Below are 25,478 nucleotides of genomic sequence, written 5' to 3'. Positions count from 1 at the left end.
ACTTACCATAAAAGATAACTTATTATTATATTTCCTTTTTAAATTACATTATTACCATAATTAGAATGGGAAACCAAAATTTTAAAAAAATAACGTCAAAATCATTTTTTTTAATTTCATATTGACTGCAAATATAATATTAAATATTTTATTCAATTTTTAAGGATATATATTAAAATTACACATCAACTTTGATTTAATGCGTTTCAAATTTATACATAATATTTTAAATTGATTTAATTTTCACAAACTACTAATTTCATTATTGATATAACATCATTTTGTGTTTACATATTACATACACAAATAATTATACATATATTATATAAAAATTGATGTATTCACTTCTTTAAATGTGTATAATTGAATCAAATAGTAGTTTTATGTATGTGTTTGAACCAAAATCAACGTTTAATGTGTATAATTGCACAAAATCATAGTTCATGTATCAAATTGCATATTGAATCAAAGTTCATGTATAATTTTGATATTTACTTCAAGTTATAAAGAGTGATGTTTTTTAATTACATCATTTTTTTAGTTTTATTTTATTTTATAATATATTTTATAATATATTAAGGGTAACAATTGGAGACTTTACAAACAAGTCGAGGGTGTGACAGATATCACATTTATTTATATAATTAATTTTTTAATTTATATATTTTTAAATTTTATTTGAATCTTGATCAACTTTTTAATAACGTTGTCTTTTCTATAATTTCCTTTTTTCTTTTAATTATTGTTTTGAAAATAACTTTTGAAAAATCATGTAATACATTATCTCAATAAATTTTAGATTATACAAGCCAAGATAGCCAAGATATATGTTGATACAGGGCACAACAAGAGAGGGTAAAGAGGAAAATTAAAGATGAAATTATAGTAGTATAATGGAGGTCGATTCACAAAAAATGGTTAAGAGTCGGAACAAGAACAAGATAACAAGTTGACTAAAAAGATGATTGCTAAGAGTAACTTTAAGGTGTTAAAGAATCAATCAACTTGCTATCTTTTTTCTGGGCATTTATAGATGAGATCTCATTGTCCATTGATATAACGTGACTTGATATACGTTTAGCCCCATAAAATGCATACAGGATAATCATGTATAAGGTAATTATGCCTAAATAGACACTTTATTATCTTGGAGGTGTATTTACACTCAAATATGAGTAAATGCATTTTTCTAAGTTGAGTAATGGTTGAGAACGAGTGGTCTTCGGAGATACAACTTAAGATGAAATCATCGCCTAAATTAATGATGTGTTTGATACTAACACGCGTATGAGCAGTAGAAAGTTACAACAATATTAAAGTAGCATATACATTTTTAAAGTGTAGTTAGAAAATAAAATAAAAATATTGAAAAATAATAAATAGTAATATTTGAAATGAAATTAATTTTTTTACGAATAATATATTAAGTTGTTACCCTCGTTGCTTCAGAACTTGTGATTAAGATTTATTTTCACATAATTCAACAAAATCTATTTCTACAAAATGTGTTAATAAATCTTATTTAATTCTTTCTTTCTAAAAAAATAAATTTTAATAAATCGAAAATTCAAAATGGGTTCGATATGATATAACACATAAAATCGAATATTTTCTAAATCTATAACAAATTGATTTTTTTTTTTAAGTGATGGGATCTAAACCAGCAGCGGAACCTTATGGAAGTTTAGCTGCCAAAATTTTGAGAAATTTTAAATTTTCTCTTAAAATTTTAAAAGATTTTCTTCAATCTCACAAAAATTTAATTAGATTTTTAAAAATAATTATGATTAAACTTTACTAGAGCCTCGAAATTTAGTCCTATAATCCGTTATTAATCTAAATTTTTGTTAATTTTATATTAAAGATAGAATTGATTTATGGATTTAATTTTTAGAAGTGTTAGGTCCTTTCTTTTAACATTCCAAAAATATATATATATATATATTATTATATTTATTACTTAATTAATATTTAAAATTTTAATTAAAACGATTGATGGAACCACTAATTTAAGGGTAACTTACATCTCATCCAAATAACTTTGGATTCAATTTTGTCACACCTTAAAAATTGTTTAAATATATGTATACAGAGAAAAAAAAAAAGTGTTGATGTAGTAGTTTCCATCCTCATGATAGTTGTATGTGAAACCTATTTTGTTCATCTTCCTCGTGTGATTGTCGTAAAGACGAAGATTAAATAGAATTGTGAGTCTTTTATCTTTCATATTTTATAAAGGGTAAATTTATAAAAATCTAAATTATTTTGTTGGACAATATTGAATTAAAATTGTTAATTTTAGAAAAAATTGGAAAAATAAGAAATTATCTTAAAATTTTAGTTTTATGGATGTAAAATATTTAAGCTATTACTTTTTAAAAAAAATAAGATATCAATATTGATTACTTACTTATTATATTTAATTAAATCCAAAAATATTTTTAAAATTATTAAAATTGTTATAAATATTTTACTATTAAGTGAATGATCATCAAAATCAAGATAAATTTGATATACTTTAGAATTCAAATACTTATTAAAATAGAATTTTATTTCACTTATATTTATTGCATATATAAATATAAACGTTGAAGAAACATAATGTTTCTATTAATCAATAAAATACATCTTGTTAGAGGGAGTCAGGCTTGGGTCCCTCAAGTCTCCGTGTTCGTTTAATCACTTGTCTACTCACAAACCATTGTTAGTTTATGTCCAGAAACTTATAAAACCAATTGTTGACGAAGAAAAAAACTGCCCAACAATAGAATCCAACATGCGCCCATTGGTAACGCCTATAATTTTTTTTACCATTTAGGCACTCAAAGATTTTTAAATTTATAAAACTAGTTTGTCTTATCTGTATGTTTTCTTTCCTATTTTCTTATTTTTGATAAATTGTTTTATAAAAAATTTATTCCTTTTAGAGCTCTTTTCAAACTAAAGTTTATTTTATTAAGTTAAAGCATGATATTTTGATAATTTAATATTTGACGATTAAATTATTGTTATTAAATATGCTTGAAACTTAATTAAAATTGTAATGAGAGTATTTGTTGTAACAACTTGTTTTTAATGGTGTCAAAAGCAATGGTTTTGGGATCACAATTTTGATGAGTGAGTCTGTAAATATTTTTTATTTAATATTTACAAAACCATTAGAGTGTCATATTAAAGTTTGGTCCAGTAATTTTAATGTTTGGTCAGTCAATTAAGGTATCCAAACTACATCGTAAAAATCACATAAGTTAATCACTTTTAATTTTTAAGTGTTAAAGGGCTTAATTAGTGTTTTTGCAAGGATCTAAGTTGAAATTAAACCACTTTTAATGGTGTTGGACGATTAGTGGACGATTTATAATGAAATATATAATAGATATAATAGTAAATTAATACTAAAAGTTAATAAAACATAAAAAAAAAATTTAAAAGTTATCTCATTTCTTCTTTCCCACATGTTTCATCATTGTTCTGTTAAGAAAGAAGCTTCAAGCAATCAAAACCATTTGACCCTTGCATATCAAGAAACAGATCAACCAGTGGATAATCGAAAAAAAATAGTAGATTAGTTCCTGAAACTTCTTTTATTGTTGCTATTCCCTGGTAAGTTCATCGGGTATAGTTCTATATATTTTTGTAATATTTATATTTGAATTAGATAATTAGAATGTTTGAATGTAAACTTAAATGTTGCAAATTGGTACAAAAGTGAAAAAAAGGATTAAATTGAAAAGTGATATACTATTACTTGCATTAAGCCCAAAAGAACTTGAGGTAAGATACAATTGGTATGACAATAGGGTTATTTGCACGCTATACGAGTTTTATATGAGATGAGATGTTGACTTATGATATGTACATATTCACTGAATGTACCGAAATCTAACATTGGTTGTGGATTACTGAGTTATATCCACAATAGAGGTGATTATGGGCCGGGCAGGGTCGGGTTCGAGTTGGGCCCAGACAAAATTTTAGGCCCTTCTACTAGGCCTGGGCCCGACTTGGCCCGAAATATGGGCCTAAAAATTTGTCCAATCCTGGCCTGAAATAAAATTTCTAAGCCCGAGCCAGGCCCGGCCCGACCCATATTAAATTTTTTTGCTTATTTCATTAAATAAAAAATTTTAAAAATATAATAAATCAAATATATTTAAAAACATAAAACAAATATTAAAACAAATAAAAATGATACTAAAACAATTCTTAAAACAATACACAAATTGACAATTTAATAAAAAAATGTCTATATTAAAAATTTAAAATGATTAAAAATAAAATAAAAAATATATTAAAATATAATTCGGGTCGGGCCAGGCCAAGCCCGGGCTAAAAAATCTTACCCGAGGCCCAACCCGTTTTCTAAACAGACCTCCTTTTTTTTGCCCAAGCTTATTTTTCGGGCCTATATTTTTACCCAAACTCTCCCATTTTTCGAGAGGGCCTTCGGGCCGGGCCGGGCCGCCCAGCCCATGATCAACTTTAATCCACAATGATTCTTGTGTGTTTTTTAGGGGAAGATGTGTAACCTATTAGCTTGGCACATAGTGCCTAGCTATGTTTTTGGAGGGGTGTTTAGCCTATGGGCTTGACATTCAGTGCCCAGGCATGTTCTTAGATGGTAAAGCTCGTTTGAGCATTCACGTATGTTTTGGGTAGATAACCGAGTATTCATATATGTTCATAATAGTTTGTAGGGCTAAATTGTTGTTGTTAATAGATTTGATAAATGGTAACTGGGTATAATGTGGTAAAGCATGGATGAATGATCTAATTTTTTTTTTTTATGTTTATTGATATGATGACTTGATATGATGTTGGACTAACTTGTATAGTATGAAAGGTTATATGACTTAAATGTGATGAACTCACCTATTGATATGAATTGTGGTAATAAGGTAAAATGTTCATTAAACTGTTTTGTTGTTTAAACGTGAAAATTAAGGTATGTTATATTGTTTCCAACTTATGAACTTACTAAGCTTAATTGAAGCTTACTCTATTTCATTTTCTGTTTCCTGTAGTTATCGTTTTACGAAACTCAACAATCAAATCAATTTGAAGATCACACTATCTAGCCACTTTTTGGTAGACTTTTTGATAGACTTTTTGAACATTCAATCCGATTATGTGACATTTAATAGGGGTTAAATTGTATATAAGTGTCTTGTAATAGTAAAATGCAAATGGTATTATATAATGAATGTGTGCTTGATGACCTTTTAATATGCTTGATCAAGATTTGAAATGGTAAATCTTGATTCTGGTTGCTAAGCACGGAAAAAATATGATAGATTCATTTGAATGGTTGGTATGGTTAATTATGTTGTGTAATGGTTGAAATGGGTAAGATTGAGTTGAAAATTATGGTATGAAGACTTGATGATAAAATTGAATGTTTTAGGAATGATATGTGAATGAGTTTAGACATTTATCTCATATGTTGTGTATGTAATGTTTTAGTCAATAATAAATGTATGGAAGTTGGCATATGTTTGTATTTAAGGCATATGTTAGCCATTCACATTGTTGGTATAAAATGAGAAGAACTTTGGTATTAATTATTAGTTGTGAGGTGTCTTGAGGCATATTGGTTAGAAGATTAAGCCATGTTTTAATGTGTATTTTGACATGATTTGAATAAGTATATATTCGAATAGAATTATTGGTATGTGTTTGGAATTGCTTGAATTAGGTAACTCGCATGAAAAGTCATTTTGTTACACACGGTCATGCTACACGGGTTGGTGACACTATCGTGTAACCAATGAAGGAAGTTGATTTTTGCACAACACGGTTACAAAAAGTTACATGGGCTGGCCACACGCTCATGTGGTAGCATTCATATGGTCTTTATTTTAGCACATGGTCTCAGTTTGTTAGACGATCTAAGAACACGACTGTGTGACTTTAAGTTGGAAATTTTGCATTTAGGTCCACACAGTTTCAGTTAGTTACATGGCTTGACAACACAGCCGTGTGACTCAAGCACACACAGTCACAATATGTTGCATAACTTGGACACACAGCCGTGCAACCCTTATTTTTTAAAATTTCCCTACTTTTTGTTAAGTTTTCAATTAAACCCCTATTTGATTCTAAGTTGGTTTGAGAGCTTTCATAAGCTCTTTTGATACTCACTTTTGTTTGTAATTTATGTTATACTTAGATTATGGAATGTTTTACTTTTTAAATGAATGTTTAAATCCGAAATTATATGTAACAAATATTGTTCACTGTTGTAGCATTCTATAGCTCAGGTCTAGTGATCGAATCGGGTGAGAGGTGTTACAGTTAGTAGTATCAGAGCCACAGTTTGTTCGATTCTAGACTGAATGTAGCATGTATTGGGTTTAGAAATTACATGTCACATAAACTTATAATAGTGTGAAGTTATTTGATCTGATCTGACCTTATTTTCATATAGATTCAAAGATGTTAACAGAGTCAAATCATGTTATTGATGATGAAGTAGACAATAATTTTGGCTTCCGAACAAGAAGCGAGTCACAGCCTACTAGTTTCACAAATGTCAAAAAATAAAATGAAAAATTTCTTTTTTAGCATGATGAGTCAGTAGTTCTTAAAGTTCATGTGAGCCAATCTTGTGGCTTCGCAAACTCCATTCCCTATTGTGCCTCCTGCGGCATCCCCGTGTCCTCAAAATGTTGAAATTATAAGATGGCCCCCTATTGATAAAATTAGAAAGTGTGGTATCGAAAAGTTCAGAGGTAAGACGGAAGATAACCTAACTAGGGTTGAATACTTGGTTGAAAATATTCAAAAGGTGTTCGATGAAATGACATGTTCTCCTGATGATTACTTAAAATGTGTTGTATCATTGCTTAAATATGAAGCCTATCATTAGTGGCTAACATTGATAGCTATAGTATCGAAAGACAGGGTTAACTAGACTTTTTCATAACTGAGTTTAGAAAGAAATATGTTAGTAAATGACATTTGGATAGAAAGAAAAAAGAATTTCTTGAATTGAAATAAAGAGATAAATCTATAGTTGAATACGAGCGAGAGTTTGTACAACTTAGTAAATATACTTGTGAAATTGTATCGACTGAAGAGAAAATGTGTATTCATTTTTAAGATGGGTTGAATGATGAGATCAATATGTTAATAGGTGCAATGGAATCGTGAGAATTTGTAGTTTTATCTGATCGAGCACAAAAGATAGAAGAAGTCTATAATAGTAAGAAACAAAATAACAGAAGAGTTCGAGATTTCAGTAAAGGAACTTTATCTAGACCATTTTTAGCTCCTCCATCAAAAAAATTGAGGGAAGCCTTCAGTCGTTTCACTTCACCATCAAGGTTCTCTAGAAGAAATAAAACGAAACTGAATGACTTAAGATTTCAAACTGTGCCTATAGACAGTGTTGGCAGTATACGTAATGTTCCTAAACCTATTTGTGAACATTGTGGAAAGTTACATATTGGTGAATGCAGAACCAAAATGGATGCTTGATTTAGATGTGGTTCAATAGAGCATTTAATGAGACATTGCTCGAGAAAGATGAGTGATATTGATGATTGGAATGTGAAGCCACAATCCGTTTCTCATAAATGTAGACGTCTTGGTCAAAGCAATAATACTAGAGTTAATTGCAATAGAACTAATGTTACAACTATCAGGTCTGACGCTAGAGAACTTGATCGAACATATACCATCTGAGCTAGGAAGGAAACTACTGCACCCGATGTTATTGTTGATGCTTTCTCTCTCTTTGATGTTACTCTGTATGCACTGATTGACCTTTTTTCAACTCATTCATATATTTGCACAACATTAGTAACAAATAAGAATTTACCTGTCGAGTCAACTGAATTTGATGTCAGAGTTACGAATACACTAGGTCAAAGTGTGATAGTTAACCTAATATGTCAAAAGTGTTAACTAAGAATTCAAGGCTGTGACTTTCTTGCTAATCTGATGTTACTACCATTTCACGAATTTGATATTATTTTGGGAATAGATTGGTTGACTTTACATGATGCCATGGTGAACTATAAACTAAAATGGATTGATCTGATATATCAGAATGGTGAGATAATTATAATTGAGTCTGATAGATTGAATTATGCTACTAAAGTCATTTAATCAATCTCCACTTAGAAATTTATCAGAAAAGGATATGAAGCATTTTTGGCATATATACTTGATAATTGAGAACTGGGATCGAAGATTGATCAGGTACCGATTGTTAACGAGTTTACGGATGTGTTTCCAGAAGAATTGCATAGGTTACCGCCTGATCTGGAAGTTGAGTTTGTGATTGATTTGGTGCTAAGGACTGCTCTGATATCTATTACTCCATACCAAATGACACTAGCTGAATTAAAGGAACTTAAGATACAATTGTAAGAATTGTTTGACAAAGGTTTTATATGATCAAGTGTATCTTCTTGGGGTGCACTAGTATCTTTTTAAAAAGAAAGATGGGTCAATAAGATTGTGTATCGATTACAGCCAATTGAATAAATTTACTATAAAGAATAAATACCCTCTGCCCCATATTGATGACCTGTTCGACCAGTTGAAAGGAGCTACATTATTTTTGAAAATAGATTTCAATCTGGCTACTATCAATTGCGAGTTAAAGATAATGATGGTTTTAGATTAGTCAATGCCTTTGCCGCGTTTATGGATTTAATGAATTGGATTTTTCAACCACACTTGGATATATTTGTAGTTGTGTTTATTAATGATATACTGATCAATTTCAAAACTGAATCTGAGCATGTTCAGCATTTGAAAACCATACTACAAATTTTAAATGAGAAACAATTGAATGCAAAGTTCAGTAAATGAGAATTTTGACTTAGAGAGGTTAGTATCCTTGAGCATGTGATTTCTACAGATGACATCTGGGTTAATCCAAGTAAGACTTCTGCAATTATAATAATTTAAAAGCTTCAAAGAATGTCTCTAAGGTGCGTAATTTTCTGGGCCTAACTGGTTATTATCGATGTTTTGTTAAGAGTTTCTCGATAATTGCTCTATCGATGAAAAAGCTATTGTAGAAAAATGTTGATTTTGTTTGGTCGGATAAATGCCAGTGAAATTTTGATTAGTAGAAAGCTTTATTAACAGAAGCTTCAATGTTGAGTCAGTCTGAATTCGGGAAAGAATATGTTGTTTACAGTAATGCTTCACTCAATAGGTTAGGTTGTGTACTAATGCAGGATGAAAAAGTTATAGTTTATATTTCTTGACAGCTTAAACCACATGAGAGAAATTACCTGAATGATTTAGAATGACCGCAATTGTTTTCGCTTTGAAGATTTAAAGACATTACCTAAACTGTGAGAGATTACTCTACAAATGTTTTATTGTCCACTAAGCTTTGGAATGCCTTTGACAGTCTCATATTAAACCAATCTTTACAGCCCTTTATAATGAACATGACCTTCTCATGTCATAGCTCAAGCTCTTATACCAATTGTTGGGACCTTAAGTTGTTAATTACTTGAACTATCAACTTAGAATGGAAGTGCTTGGCCACTACAGTTTGGCACTATGAAAATTGTGTAAACAAAATAACAAAAAACACCAAGGTTTATTTACACAGTTCAGTTTCCTTACTTTTGTAGAGCCTAACTTAGTAAGTAATTTCATTATCTTTAATCTATAATACAATAAGCGAATCACACCTTATCACTTCTCAAGTATAAAGATCTCACCTTTTTCCTAAAGAGTAGAACACTCACTTTTAAATCCTCCCCATGAGAATTTAGATTGCAAACACTAAAAGTTTTCTCTTCAATTACACTTACACAATAAGCTCCATAATGAATTAATAAAGTGCTTTCAATATTCTCTCATACAAAACCTATACAAGCCTCGAAACATATATATTCGATTAAGTTTGCTAACATATTAGAGATTGAATACAAAGCAACTCCTTGAAATTAGTAGCTACAAAATAGCAAAGATAATATACTAATAATGTCCAATAAAACACAATATGAGAGAGATTTAGTCTTCTAGCAAAACAACAACTCAATCTGAACAAGTCTCCATAATTCAAGGATTGTATAAATTCAATCCACTCTAATCCAATCTTCAAAGGTAATAGATTCGTTTTCATAAGTGGGCTTCCATATCTTCAAAATATCATCAGAGTTGATAGCCTAAATATTTCATTTAAATAAATTTTTAACACTAAATATGGCAAATTTTGCTTCACTATTGCAATGATGGATAATAGTGAACACTATTGAGTGCCACGTAGAATGTTGCTTCGTAACTTGCCTCAATAATTTTAGATTAAAAAAGCATGAATGTATTAATAATATTACCAATTTATTTTATTGTGAAGTTGAATAAATGAATGAAAGTTAAAAAAGGCATTTTTTGTACTCTTCATGTTCGTTTTACAGTTCATGTTCAATGTTCGTGGTTATCCCTTCCAATATTGTTGTCCTTAAGGTTTAAACATATGTCTTACCATTACACTCAACACTTATTGGTAAAAATATAACTAATTGCATTATATGTTAAAGAGATTAATAAACAAAAACCCATATTAATCGAATATAATGTAAGAGTGATGAACGAGAACATTTAAATATTTTATAATATTATTAATAATTATTTAAAATATTATTTTACTTTAATTGCTTTTAGGAAATAACATTTATTTATTTGTCTTAATATAATTTTGTTTTAGTTGTTTTTGGGAAGTTGGATTTATTATTATTATTATTATTATTATTATTATTTGCATCGTTTTGGAAAACAATCATATATATTCTCAAATTTTAATTAAATTTAACTCTATTTTTAAAATTTAATTATGAGTTTTTATCAATACTTGTTTAAATTTAATTAAATAGTAATGTTTCGACATTAAAGTTAATGATTAATAATTAATTTGATAATTAATTGCAAATTATAATTTATCGTGCTATTGACAAAATATTTAGGTAAATCACAAAAGAAATTAATTAAATAGTTTTTATCATGTATTATTCCTATTATTTTATTTAAGAAATATTTTTATATGTGGTATATATAAACATGTTATTATAAGAAAGATAAATATGAAATATTTCTTTTAGATCAAATAAACAATTAGTGCATTGATAATATTACTAGCTTATTTATGTAAGTTTTGTAAAAATTAAAAGGAATAAATATTAAAATTATCGTAAATTTTAGTTAATTGTGTAATTTTATATATGGATTTTGATTTTGTATAATTTTATATATAAAATTTTGATTTGATATGTTCACAAACCTCCACCAACATTATTGATGTAACATCATTTTATGTTTATATATTACATATATAAATAATTATATTAATTCAATTTTAAAATAAATAGATGTATTTATTTCTTTAAACGTTTATATCGAAAATTCATGTATACATATAAACCACGATAAATTTTTTTATATATTATTATACTGAAATTAAAATTTATATAGTAATTTACAAATTAAATTAATTTATGTATAAAATTAATATTTATTCCAAATTAAAACATCCAACATTAATGAATAAAACCACATTTGCAACCTGTGCATACTTTAAATATTATATGTATTTTAATATTTTACGATTACTTTAATTATAATTTAAATTCTTCTATAATAATAAGTACTTATATTAATTATACAAAATAACAATATTTGTTAAATAATAAAACAATTATACATATATATTCACACGTTACTCACAGTTAGAGGTGTCCATGGGCTGGGCTGAGTTTGGGCCCAGCCCACTTAAATTTTTTTAAACCCGTTTGCTAGGTTGAACCCAAAAAATGACATTAAAATTTTGTCCAAGCCTGATCCAGATAAAATGTTGAATTTTGGGCCTAGTCCTACCAGTAAATCTGCTATTTTATTTTATATAATTTTTAAAATATATAATAAATAAAAATACTAAAACATTAAAATAAATGTTTCTCAACAAATTGAAAATAAATAAAAAGATGTGTATACGTAAATAATACTAAGATAAGTGCAATTTAACAAGCAAATGTCTTTAAAATAGTAATAAAATTAACAATAAAATAAGAGTTATACAATATCTAAATAATAACAACAGAATAGTAACAACATAATTGTAAAATTGTAACAAAATAGTGAAAAAAGAGAGAAAAAAATAGCAACAAAATAATAATAAAAACCGCAAGAAAACAAAAAAAATAGCAGTTTTTTTTTTATTTTGAATAAACAGAACAAGTTCGGGCAAAAAAAAAAAGCCTTACTCGAGTAGCTCAGCCAGACCGAATAGCTCGGCCTATATACAGGTCTAACTCTCAGTAATCTAAAGAAAACTTGTCCAATAAAAAAGACTTGTGCCCCAAGTTTGATTGTTCAAAAAATATATATATATATAAATTTGAAATATAACAACAATATTAATAAACAATATTTTAATACTTTTTTAAAAAGGAAAATTCTAACTCGTAAGGTCAACCTAAACAATTTTCTGAAAAGAAAATTCTAAACTGACACACAATATCCCATTATTTTCTTTTACTTTTTGGTACGCATAATTTTCCATTATTATTTGTTTCATACGATGATACCGTGAAAAACTTGCTCTCTATCTCCTATGATTATTTACATAAAGTTAAATTTCTACTATTAGTCCCTATACTTTATGACAGGTATGGATTTAGCTCTTATACTTAAATTTAGTCATTTTTAGTCACTATACTTTTTAAATTTTAAAATTTCATCATCACCAAATGGTAACCGTTAAATTTACTAAGTCCAATTCTATTATCTCCAAAATCTAAAGCAGCAAACATATTATTATTTATGTAATATCATGTTAGGTTGTCATTTCTATATATTACTCACTAAAAGTTTAGTTAATGGATTAACTATTGTCATTTGCGTCAAAATTGAAAATTCAAAATTCTAAAAGTATAGGGACTTAAAATGATCTAATTAGAAAATTATGAACTAAACCTACCACTGTATGTGTAATACAAGACTAGTAATTGAATTTAATCAAACGAGTTTAACACTACTATTTGAAACAGGACTAAAATTTTAAAATTTGAAAAGTACAAAGACTAAAATTGAATAAGCAAAAAAGAATAGGGACTAAAATTGATTAAATTAAAATACAAGAACTAAATCCATAATTTTCATAAAGTATAAGGAGTAATAGCAAAATTTAACCTTTTACATAATAAAATTCTTCATTTATTTATTCCCATCTTTTATCTTAAATTGATTGTGTTAGCCCATCATATCAGCCAAAGATACTATTATTTAACATTTGTGTTTCGCTGTGCATTCACTTGCAATGGGATAAACTAAAACCTTTTCAAAGGACAAAATTTCTACTTGGCTTTGCTTTCTGAATGTTCCTGGCAACTTCCTTTTATGGCATAAGAAAAAGGACCTGTTAAAGTGAAACTCTCAGTGTGAAATGGGTTTGATACCATTTTTATTAGCTTTTTCCAATTGAGTTTTGACCCTCATTTTTTTATTTGCTATTATAGTGAAGAAAAACAAAAGTAGGAGAAGACATGCGAGTATAAATAGCCGAACATCATTTCACTAATGAATTGCACACCATCACCAATAATTATATTTGATTAAATTCAGAATAAACTTATATATTTTTCAACATATTTGAAATGGAAAATGAAGTGGTTCTACTTGATTTTTGGCCAAGCTCTTTTGCAATGCGAGTTAAAATAGCCTTGGGTGAGAAAGGGATCAAATATAAGTGCAAGCAAGAGGATTTGTTTAACAAGAGCCCTCTACTGCTTGAAATGAACCCAATCCACAAAAAAATCCCTGTTCTCATTCATAATGGAAAACCCATCTCTGAATCCCTCATCATCCTCCAATATATTGACCAAGTTTGGAATCACAAATCCCCTTTGCTTCCTTCTGATCCTTACCAACGTTCACAAGCCTTGTTTTGGGCCGACTATATTGATAAAAAGGTGAGTGTTTGCTATTTGTTAAGTTTTTTTATTTTATGTTATTGTTGGTGCATATTATAGTAATCATTTTATATTTGACTTTATTGAGAGCGAATATCTATTTTAGAGTGTCTCACTCACTCAACGAAAGATGTATTGTTTTCGAGGTGTTTATGCTCAGTTTTAGCTTCTGGTTTTGTCTCCCTACTTCAAAAAGAGTTTAGAGGGGTTTACGGAATTTTGACAGAATGCCTAGGTCCCCAAAAAAATTTAATCATTTTGATCTTGATGGTCCTAGGTGTTTTTGTCAAAATTCTGTAAATTCTTCCGAACTCTCTTTGGAGTAGAAAATAAAAACTCAAGGCTAAAACCAAACATAAACATTTTAAAAACAATACATCTATGATTAAAAAGGTGAGACATTCTAAAGCATATAATTTCCGAATTGATTTCAAATGTTTAAACATAAATGTTGAATTCTTCCATGCATATAAAAATCTATAGATATATGGCATTGGGAGGAGAGTATGGATGGGAAAAGAAGACCAAGAGGAAGCAAAGGAAGAGTTAATGCAATGCTTGAAGACCTTGGACAGAGAACTGGGCGACAAGCTCTATTTTGGGGGACAAAACATTGGGGTAGTGGATGTTGCACTTGTACCTTTCACCACTTGGTTTTACAGTTACGAGACATGTGGGAATTTCAGCATAGAGGCAGGGTGCCCCAAGCTTGTTGCATGGGCCAAAAGATGTAAAGAAAATTATCAGAGTGTGTCAGAGGCACTCCCTCATCCACTCCAGATTTATGAGTATGTGATGGAGCTCAAGAAGAGACTTGGATTGGTATAAATTATTTGGGGTTCAATCTGCATGTTTTTCATTTTTAGAGTAAGCTATATGTATTTGTGGTTGTTGGTGCTATTTAGAACATAATATCAAGGCAAACAAAGCCTTATTACACCAAAGAATAAAAGATATATATATCCTTAATTAGGTTCAGTAAGCAAGGTTTTAGCCTTTGTTGTGTCTCCTTGTCCCATTCCCACGCATTCCTCTGTTATTGTGGTTTTTGTTGCTAATTAGGCAAAAATTTATTTATTATAAGAATGTAGATACCCACTTTTGGTCATTAATTTTTTTATTATCTTTTTCTTGAGATATAGAATATTATAATTCAGGAAATTGTACTACCAAACGTATCTCTTCAGAACCAATAATTCTTATTTAGAATAGTTGTTGTTCAAAACAATTGTAGTTCAAAATACTTATGTCTAGAATAGGGCTTTTTTTTATAAAAATAATTTCAAAAATTAATTAATATATAAATGACTTATTTTTTTAATTAAACACATAAATGACCTAAAATCTACAATGAAAGTTGGTAAAGCCAAAGAGTTTGACGCCACCAATACGCCACGTTAGCAACCAGGAAAAGAAAATTAATTTTTTTGTGGAGCTATGTAGAATGACGCCATCTATATAAATACCAGAAAAATATTACAATTTCTAAAAATATGGAGGGCTATAACAAAAAATTATTTTCTGGCGGAGCCAGATTCGCCTGACACACCCACCCTGTTACTTTCTTTCTTTTTTTTTTTTATTTTGCTTTTTTTTAAACTTTTGTCCTATTCTTTTTTTTATACTTTTTTTAAGTTTTGTCTTTGTCCTTATTTATTTATTTTATTTATTTATTATTAATAATTTTAAAAACTTGAAATGTATATTTAAAATGTTTTATAATATATTTTTTAAATTTTAAATATTATTTTTAAATATTAAATATATTTTTAATAATATAAAATATTTAAATATTTTAAAGATATGACCTTTCAAATTTATTATTTGTTTTATAATATTTTAAATATATATTTTAAATTTTAAATATTATTTTAATTTATTTTATAATATTTTAAATATATATTTTAAATATATTTTAAAATTTAAATATAAATTTTATAAATTATTAATTTTAAAATTAATTTTAAAGATATTCAAACATTTTTAAATTAAATTTAAAATTTTAAGAATTAATATTTTAATTTTAAAAATATTTAAAATTTAAAATATTATAAAATTAATAATAAATTTGAAAGGTCATATCTTTAAAATATTTAAATATTTTATATTATTAAAAATATATTTAATATTTGAAAATAATATTTAAAATTTTAAAAATAATTTCAAAAATATATTTTTAAAATTTTAAAAATATATATTATAAAACATTTCAAATATACATTTCAAGTTTTTAAAATTAATAATAAATAAAATAAATAAGCAAAGACAAAACTTAAAAAATAAAAATAGGACAAAAGTTAAAAAGAGTACAAAAAAACAAATAAAGTAATAGGGTCGGTGTGTCAGGCGAATTTGGTAGCGCTAAACAATTAATTTTCATCGTATTTTTATAAATTACAATATTTTCATCGTATTTATACAAGTAGTACCATTCGGGCTCCACTAAACAATTAATTTTTTTTTCTGGTTGCTGATGTGTCATGTTGGTGGCGCTAAACTCTTTGGCTCCGCCAACTTTTACTATAGATTTTAGGTCATTTACGTGTTTAATTAAAAAAATAAGTCATTCATGTAATTAATTAACTTTTTTGGGTTATTTTTATAAAAAAATTTCCTAGAATAGCTATGCTCAGAATAAGGCTTAAGTTAGAATAGTTGTCATCTAAAGTAGTTGTTATTTGAGAACAACTCTTGCGGAGAACAACTAAAGTTTGAAACAACTTTTGTTAGAATAATAACGTTTCAGGAATAACTATATTTAGAATAACCATTGTTCGAAACAATTTGTATTTAGAGCAATTGTGTTTTTTCGAAATAATCATTATTCAAAACAAGCTTCAATAAAAAAAAGCTTCGCCATAGAATTACTCCTATTCGAAACAACATCTACATTAAGACCAACTATGTCAAGAATAATTCACGTTTGTTACAAGTTAAAATAATCATTATTCAAGAACAACTCTCATCCAAAAACAATTATCATCTTGTATTGTAAGAGATGTTCTGGGAAAGATGTTTCACGTGATACTATTTTGCCCAAGTAGAAGAAGTAACCTCATAAGATTCTTGGAATATTTTCACTTTTAAGATGTTCCGAAAAGTTTAGCTTGGTAGATCAGATATGGAAATAGTTAAGACTTAGCCTTTTCATGTAATATAATATTAAGTGTTTTTTTTTTTTCGTTTTAAAAATGTAGTGAATTCTTCTTCACTACTAACAGTCACCAACAAAACTTTTCATTATCCTTTTTTTAATCATTAATGCAATTATAACTAATAATTAATTACATTATTAATATTAATTAGTAGCTTTGTAATTTCTATTATTAAAACACTATAAATATAATCCTTTCACAACAGGTGAGAGAACGTTTTGGCACTTTTGCCATTGTCGTCATTTTGACATTTTCATCGTTTTCATCATTTTGTAATTCCATATCTTTCACTCCATTTCCCCCCGTAAAGCATTGACCGCAGGAGTTCATTTTAGAATGAGATGAGACAAAAAATAAACAAATTATTATAATAAATGGACCGCAAGAAGTTGCTGCTTTCGGTCCTAGGAAAATATCCAAATCTTAAAAAACTGAAGAAAATCCATGCCCAGGCAACAACTTTGGGGCTACTGCAACACCATAACCAAGCCTTGTCCTGCAAAATACTCACCACCTACGCCAATCTCAACTATCCAAATGATGCAACCAAAGTCTTCAACCAAATCCACAACCCAGACATAGTTTCATGGACTTGTCTCATTACCCTTCTCTCACAACACAAAAATCCCTTCAAATCTGTCTTAGCCTTTTCGCAGTTAATACGTGCCGGTTTAAGACCCGACAGTTATTCTGTCGTCGCTGCCTTGTCAGCTTGTGGTAAAGACAGAGATTTGATTAGTGGAATGTTAATTCATGGACTTGTTTTGAAATATAACTTGGCTTTTAAGAATCAAATTGTTGGCAATGCTCTTATTGATATGTATAGTAGAAATGGTGAAATTATGGTGGCTGAACTAGTGTTTGATTGGATGTTGTTTAGAGATGTTGCTTCTTGGAACAGTTTGTTGAATGGTTTTATTTTATGCAACGATTTGGAGGCTTCTCACCGGGTATTTGATAAAATGCCTGTGAGAAATGCAGTTTCTTGGTCGGCTTTGATATCTGGGTATGTAAAAGGGAAGGAACCGTTGGTTGGAATGAAGCTTTTCAAGGAAATGAGAAGTCAAGGGGAAGTTAATCCTACAATTGTTACCATTGTAGCGGTTCTTGCTGGCTGTGCTGATAATGGGGGTCTTTATTTTGGTGGGAGTGTTCATGGTTATGTTAAGAAAGTGAATTTGGGCGAAAATAATATTGTTTTGAACAATGCTTTGACGGATATGTATTCAAAATGCGGATACCATGATGTTTCTGTGATGATTTTTAATGAAATGGTGGAAAGAGATGTGTTTTCTTGGACTATAATGATAAATGGATGTGCATTTCATGGGAAAGGAAAACAAGCTTTGCAGCTATTTTCTGACATGTTAGCATCAGGCGTTGCACCAAATGAGGTGACCTTTTTGTCTGCTCTATCCGCTTGTACCCATGAAGGATTGTTCGTTGAGGGGCAGGAGTTGTTTAGGAATATGGTTCAATGCTATGGTTTAAAACCCATGATTGAGCATTATGGATGTGTAGTGGACCTTCTTGGCCGAGCTGGGCTATTGGAAGAAGCAAAAATATTAATTAAACAAATGCCAATGTCGCCAGATGTTGCTATTTGGAGGTCATTCCTTTGTGCTTGTTTAATCCATGGGGAATTGGATTTAGCAGAGATGGCAGGAGAGAAGCTTATGAAACTAGAACCAGATGATGATGGGGTGTATGCACTTGTGTCACATATGTATTGTACTTCAAATAGGCACGAAGATGGTTTGAAGATTAGGAAGAAGATGAGAAATAAGAAGATAAGGAAAAGACCTGGGTGTAGTTGGATTGAGGTGAATGGTAGTGTTCATGAATTTCTTGCTGTAGATAGATCATATGTTGCTGCTACTCACATTTATCGGATTCTACAATGCATTAATGAACCCCACAGAGAATTTCTTTGGTTAGAGTTGGAATGATTCAATCACTTCAAGCTGCGCTGCTTTCCTCTATTAACTCTTTAATCTTTTGGGGGGCATGGTTTTGCGAGGACTTCATAAAGAAACCTCTGCACTATATCATGTATAGTTAGCTTTATAATATCTTTGCTAATGATATTGGGTATATGTTTGAAGCACTATTTTATAATTATTTATTTCCAATGCTTTTGGTATCTCATAGTTACAATGAGTTTCAACTAAATACAAAATTCAAGTCTTAGACCTTATTTAAGAATATCGAACTCTTTATTAAAATATTTATATTTTATCAAAATTAGATAGATTGGGTAATATTACCATTCTTTTTTTTTTTTTCATTTAGATCAATGTTTATTATATTATTTTCTTTACATGATATGCTTTAAAATTGATTTTTTCAATACATATATATATATATTTTATCTTATAATATCCATTTTATTAAAAATAATTTTTAAATTCATAATTATCTCTTTCAACAATATTTCAATTGAAAAAAGAAGAAGAGGAGGAAAATGAAGTATGAGCCCAGGTAAACTTGTAATTAATATTATTTATTACCTTGGGAACCTTGCAAAGCCCCAATATTATCATTGAAAAAATAAATAAAGCTGAACTGAAAAACTTAGTCCAACAGCGAAGTGAGAGTCAAGTCTGAGACAACCTAAAAAAATTCAAAGCTCTATCTATATTCATGGTTTGTGTCGCTCCCTTTCGTTGTATCTAATTCTTTAGTTTTCCAATAATTAATTTCTTAATTTGATTTTCTATATTTAAAATAAGTGGAAAATTGGAAGACAATTTTAGTTATATACTTTCTTTTTTTTTTTTTAGCTAATTGATTCTGATTCTGAACCTCAAAACCTATATTTGGGGAACATCCCTTTATTTTCTTACCCCTTATCCTTAGATTGTTTCCTCATAGATTGTCGGGAAAAAAATTGGGAAATCTCCTTTTTATTTTTTAATTTAATTTATTGTTTTTAGAATTGTTAGTTCTCACTCTTTTTTCAAACTTTTATTATAAACTGCAATTTCCTTGTTCTTTTTTTCTTTTTTTTTTCTTTCTCAATTTCCCAATTTCGTTCCTTCAGATGATTGCATGATTTCTGGTGAGTTTAATTCAACCTCATTTTTCTTTTTCTTTTTTTTTATGTGTTGTACCATATAACATGTTTAATTTTTTAAATTATATATATTATATTTATATGTGTGTATGGTATTTAATTTTGGATAGATACAATAAAAATGTCTTGTGGCATTCGAGGAAACCATCTTCATAATAATAATTCGAAAGTGACAGAAGTGGGGAAGGGTAGTAGGTTGCAGCTCAATGGTTATAGAAGATCACCCCAGGTTATTTATCTTTAATTTCCTATTACATTACTTTCAATTAAAATTACTCTTTTACTTTATGAAAATAGCTTTAATTAATTTTTAATATTATTCAGGATTCCAGAATTTCTTCTTTCAATTTTAGGAACATTGATCAGAGGTAATCCGATCTACTTACGTTTCCTTCCGTTTAAAACTGATTCACCAAGTATAGGGACCAAGCCTTTAAAAATATTATTGAATTTTTTGGAGCACAAAAATATAATTTTATCTTCTTTTTTGTGTGTAGAAAATATTTAATCGTTTCACCTTAATTCTTACTCTCAAACATAGAAAATGTTTTCTACTTTAGATAACATTTGTATGGGCGAAGCTATGACTTTTTGTTAAGAAGACTTAGATTGAATAATTAATTATTAGGAGGGGCTAAAATTGAAATTGTCCCATCTAATCAAGAGAGGCCATTTTTTATGTGTGCTTGAGTTGCTTATTGAGCTGGTTTTACGTAGGTGGTGTGGGTTATTGACTGGGTTTATCTGTTGTTAATCTTTTTTAGGTGTGCCATATTGACATTCCCAACACTTGAGTGTGATGGGCAGTGGAGAATTGTTGCATTACCCTTGCAATATTTTGATCACACTAACCGTTTCGGAACTGGAACTCAGGTGAACATGAATGGCCTCCATCTCCTCTCCTCTCCCTCCATTAATACCTTCAAGCTTGATGGTCACGACACTCAAAAAGGGCCTCAACCTGATCACATTCCTCATGCTGCCATGCCTTTTAGAACCAGAAGTTTGCCTGGTTCCAATGTGCAACAACAATTTCGAAACAAGCCCCTTCCCAATAACACTACTCAATTGTCCTACACTTCTTCCACTCATAGTTCCAATGATTCCTCTGCCGTTACGTCCAAAGGATCCAATGCTACTATGTTCATTGATTGTCCCGAGGAAGACAAGTCTGCCAAGAGAAATTCGCAAAAGAATGGAAGCAAGAAAGGGAAGCATAAAAAGAAACATTTGTGCGATGTTGGCTCCATGGAATCAGAGGTTTGTGCGGAGTACACCTGTGGAAGTTCAACATCGGAGATCTGTGGTAACTAACAATGACATTATTAATTCAACTTTGCTACAAGTTTTACCATCTAACGGTTTGCTTACTATAATTGATCATTATGCAGAGAGTAGCAGTGGTGTTGTTACAAGTTCTCAGTCACAAAATATATGCAGAGGTGACATTGATGAAGTCGAAACATCAGAGTCTATTGCACCTTCTAAAGCTCACAAGTTTTCAGGGGAGCATCATGCGGATAGCTACGAAATTGGTAGCGAGGATCAGCAGCTTTCTAGGTGTCAAGGAGATATAGAGAGGAGACATCCTTCACATCACAAGGTTTTCTCAGACATGCATGATTCTCTAGTGTTGGACTCAATTTCTGTTGGTTCAAACAGTGAAGAAGGGATGAGTGGTGGTCATATTGTCAATCCATTTAATGACTACAACCATGAAATCAGTCAATTAGAGGTATCAGGTTCAAGTACCAACAAGGGGTCTTTGTATCGAGAAAACTCATCGTGTAGCATTTCAAGAACTTGTGATTATACTGAGGAAACCAAGCATGGTATGGCTCGGAAAAGCTTTGATGGCCGAAAGGTTGCACCAAGCAAGAGGGATAAGCAGTTTAAATCTGTTCCTGGGAAACCTGGAAGCACAGGGAACTTGCACACTCGAACAGGAATCGAGAACGGTTATTCTGTTTGGCAAAGGGTTCAAAAGAACAGTGTAGAGAAATGCAACACCGAGTTGAAGAAAACAAGCCCTGTCTGCTCACAGTTTGACGTTGCTCTAAAGGATGCTCCATTGCAGAAAAGAAATTGTAATAATGCTTCCAGTCCAACAACCGTACCTATTACCGATGACAAAAGGAAGCTAAAGAATAAGGTTCCTAAGAAGCTGAAGAGAAAAGTTAGTCCTTCTCCGAAACAAGAAAGCGGCATTTATTCCAGGAAAGAGTCTCTTCCCAACAAGGTAAACTTAAATGCTTATGCAAAGACTAGCATCCCAAATGGTGGAATATCTGATGACTTGTCTTCGATGGATGACAATGGAGTAATTAAAAATCATTCAAGGTCTAGTTCTCAGCCTGGTTATGCAAGGGTTGATACCCTAAAATCCGAATCAGTTAGTGACTTTGAAGTTGGTCTATGCAGCATGGAACCATGTGAAAATGCCTGTGATGCTACTTCTGGTTTCAATATTCAAGACAGCATAGAGAAAAACTCGCATGTCCCTTCAGACCAGTCAACTTTAGTTGAGGCGGAAACTCAGGTTTACCTCCCTCATCTGATGGTGAATGGTGTTGCTCGAACAGAAAAAAGTTCTGTTGCTGAAAATGGCAAGCAAAGTCATACCTTGGGGTCTGTTCTCTGGAAATGGATACCTATTGGGATAAAGGATTGTGGATTTACATCTTCTAGATCTGCCAATTCATCATTCGAACATGGTAATGGACTGGGACCAGATGTAGAAGACAGAACTAGTATGTATAATAGCTTTGAAGAGAAATTTGCTCCATGCTCTAAGAATCTTTCTCCTTCAATGAATGTTGGAAGAATGAGTAGCAGCATTAGGAATAAAACTAAAGAAGAAAATTTATCAGCAGGTGCAAATGATTTAAACAAGATAGCAAAGGCATTGAATGATGGTTATAAGGCACAAATGGCATCTGAAGCTGTTCAGATGACCAGTGGTGGCCCCATTGCTGAGTTTGAAAGGCTTCTTCACTTTTGTTCTCCAGTGATTTGCCATTCATACAGTTCAGTAAGGTGTCAACATTGCTTACTAGACAAGGTTCCTAGTGCTCTATTATGCAGACATGAGACACCAAACATCCCATTGGGATGTCTATGGACATGGTATGAGAAACATGGAAGCTATGGATTAGAAATAAAGGCAGAAGATTACGAAAATCCAAAGCGTTTGGGCATCGATCAGGTCGAATTCCGTGCCTACTTTGTGCCTTTCTTGTCAGCAGTTCAACTCTTTAGGAACACTAAAACTTATTCCACCCCTAGAGGTTCAGAGGCTTGTGATACGGATCCAAATGATCAGTCGCAAGTATATGATATGAAATCTGTTGACATGGAACTAGTTTTTGAATATTTTGAATCCGAACAGCCTCATCAAAGACGAGCATTATATGAAACGTAAGTACCAATTCTCTTATATGTCTTTGATACTCATCAAAGTTGACATATAAACATAACACTGGTTCCGTTTGTTACAGGATACAACAACTGGTTAATGATGATGTATATCCTCGATGCAAAATGTATGGGGATCCAGTTCATCTCAACTCCATAAACATGCTTGATTTGCATCCTCAATCTTGGTTAGCGAAGAAAAAATGTTTTGGTTTTATATGAAATAGACCAAGACTCGTTTTAATGTTCGGTTGCTTCTGTGTTACAGGTATTCTGTTGCATGGTATCCTATTTATAGAATTCCAGACGGAAATTTTCGTGCTGCATTTCTGACTTACCATTCACTCAGCCATTTCGTTCGTAGAAGTTCCAAGTTTGATTATGCTAGTACCGTGGATGCATGTATTGTCTCTCCTGTTGTGGGTCTAAAGAGCTACAATGCTCAGGTACCCATAATTAAATTACTCAATGCTATTATGTACTGTTATTTACTTTGCTTATATCTGAGGATGCTATGATGTAAATGCACATCACTTGGAACAGGGGGAATGCTGGTTCCGACCGAGACACACTACAACGAACATTATGTATGAAAACCTGGGCCTTAGCCCTTCTAGAATACTGAAGGAGCGATCAAGGACACTGGAGGAGACTGCATCACTTATGGCAAGGGCGGTTGTCATCAAGGGAAACCGGACATCAGTAAACAGACACCCTGATTATGAGTTCTTCGTGTCTAGGCAACGATAGGTAACATATGTGGAACCACTGACCAAGTAAACTATTTCAGCTTGATAAATAGTTCAGGTAGAAGCTAGCCTTAATAGAGAGTTCATTTTCATAGTGTTGGTTGGCCTGTGAATTGTTTTTTTTCTGTACAGTTGTTTGCATGACTGAGTTCTTTTGTACTCCTTAAGGAATATTTACTTCTTTTTTTTCTTTTTTTTTTTTAAATTTTGGGAGTCAATTTAGTGTGTGTGCATATATATATATATATATATATATATATAATTTGACTAAATTTGGTGTTAACATGTTTGGAAGGAGATCATTTGGCTTTTGCCCACCAAATATGATTTTTGCCTCACAAAATGCTTTTTGTCACGTTCACAAGTGTTTTTTGAGAGAAGTAAATTAATTGATGATGCCGAAATTTTTATTTTATTCAAAGAGATCTATAAATTATATATAAAAGAGACCTTTCTTCTGTTGACATGTCTTATCTCATGTTATGGTGATTTTTTTTGTTAAATTTTAATTTTGGCCTCTATTATATCTAAATCTACGATTTAATCTCTACTTTAATTTTTAATGTAATTTGATTTTTATATTTTTATAATGTTATTGATTAGAGCAAACAGTGAATATCATCAACTTTTTATTAAAATATTAAGTGGTCCTATATAATTTGAATGCCTTAAAACATTTCTTTTGAGTATCAACTTTTTCTTTTATATTATAAAAGAATGGTCAAATTTAGTTTTGGCTCATATATTAAGCTGAAACTTGAGAGTTAATCTATATGCTTTAATTTTTATATAATTCAATTTATGTAGTTAGTCTAAATAATTAATATTGTTAATTATTTCAATCACAATGTTAGGCGTCAAATTTTATAAAAGAAATACTACAAAAATTTATTTTATCATGACAAATTTGAACATGTGTTTTTTTAAAAAATCCTATGCAGTATTTTCAACATTATTTTTATTGTTACATAACTATAAAGTGAATATATATATGTTAATTTTAAATTCAAAAAGCATAGGGACTAAATTCATAAAAATAAAAATAGGTGACTAAATTTTAAATGTACAAATTGTATAGAGGCATTGAGCATATTTTAACCTTCAAAATTTTACTCTATAGTTTGATGCATAAATAATCAACTCA

General features: G+C 30.0%; 3 protein-coding genes across 6 annotated transcripts; all 3 read left to right on the top strand.

Annotated features, from left to right (window-relative positions):
- The first annotated feature begins 13,555 nt into the window (after positions 1–13,555).
- LOC108463395 (probable glutathione S-transferase parA) lies at positions 13,556–15,042 on the top strand. Its single transcript, XM_017763340.2, has 2 exons — positions 13,556–13,940; positions 14,424–15,042. Exons 1-2 carry the CDS (start codon positions 13,626–13,628, stop codon positions 14,766–14,768), a joined length of 660 nt encoding a protein of 219 aa, XP_017618829.1. The 5' UTR covers positions 13,556–13,625; the 3' UTR covers positions 14,769–15,042.
- A 2,427-nt stretch (positions 15,043–17,469) lies between these two features.
- On the top strand, positions 17,470–19,044 carry LOC108463183 (pentatricopeptide repeat-containing protein At2g13600-like). The gene has a single exon (XM_017763129.2). The coding sequence runs from the start codon at positions 17,470–17,472 to the stop codon at positions 19,042–19,044; it is 1,575 nt and encodes a 524-aa protein (XP_017618618.1).
- A 448-nt stretch (positions 19,045–19,492) lies between these two features.
- LOC108464435 (uncharacterized) lies at positions 19,493–24,539 on the top strand. 4 transcript variants are annotated; one of them, XM_017764733.2, is made up of 8 exons: positions 19,494–19,741; positions 20,282–20,400; positions 20,496–20,539; positions 20,936–21,477; positions 21,563–23,588; positions 23,669–23,773; positions 23,854–24,031; positions 24,129–24,539. In XM_017764733.2, the coding sequence occupies exons 2-8, from the start codon at positions 20,293–20,295 to the stop codon at positions 24,333–24,335; spliced, it is 3,210 nt and encodes a 1,069-aa protein (XP_017620222.1). In that variant the 5' UTR covers positions 19,494–19,741; positions 20,282–20,292; the 3' UTR covers positions 24,336–24,539. The 4 variants fall into 4 exon arrangements, with proteins under 4 accessions (XP_052880213.1, XP_017620222.1, XP_052880214.1 ...); XM_017764736.2 differs by lacking the exon at positions 19,494–19,741 and having other exon boundaries at positions 20,307–20,400; positions 21,045–21,477; XM_053024253.1 differs by lacking the exons at positions 20,282–20,400; positions 20,496–20,539 and having other exon boundaries at positions 19,493–19,741; positions 21,045–21,477.
- The last annotated feature ends 939 nt before the right edge of the window (positions 24,540–25,478 follow it).

Source organism: Gossypium arboreum, chromosome 13 (genome assembly GCF_025698485.1).
Source record: "Gossypium arboreum isolate Shixiya-1 chromosome 13, ASM2569848v2, whole genome shotgun sequence".
Classification (NCBI taxonomy): Eukaryota; Viridiplantae; Streptophyta; class Magnoliopsida; order Malvales; family Malvaceae; genus Gossypium; species Gossypium arboreum.
Note: the sequence above shows the minus strand (reverse complement) of the source record. Positions and strands in the feature narration are given on the sequence as shown.

Bases quoted from the DNA above. Each gene is read 5' to 3' on its own strand.
- LOC108463395 (XM_017763340.2), top strand. From the start codon at position 13,626: ATGGAAAATGAAGTGGTTCTACTTGATTTTTGGCCAAGCTCTTTTGCA. The intron at 13,941-14,423 runs GTGAGTGTTTGC...AAAAATCTATAG, and splicing joins CCGACTATATTGATAAAAAG to ATATATGGCATTGGGAGGAG.
- LOC108463183 (XM_017763129.2), top strand. From the start codon at position 17,470: ATGGACCGCAAGAAGTTGCTGCTTTCGGTCCTAGGAAAATATCCAAAT.
- LOC108464435 (XM_017764733.2), top strand. From the start codon at position 20,293: ATGTCTTGTGGCATTCGAGGAAACCATCTTCATAATAATAATTCGAAA. The intron at 21,478-21,562 runs GTAACTAACAAT...ATCATTATGCAG, and splicing joins TTCAACATCGGAGATCTGTG to AGAGTAGCAGTGGTGTTGTT. The intron at 23,589-23,668 runs GTAAGTACCAAT...CGTTTGTTACAG, and splicing joins AGACGAGCATTATATGAAAC to GATACAACAACTGGTTAATG.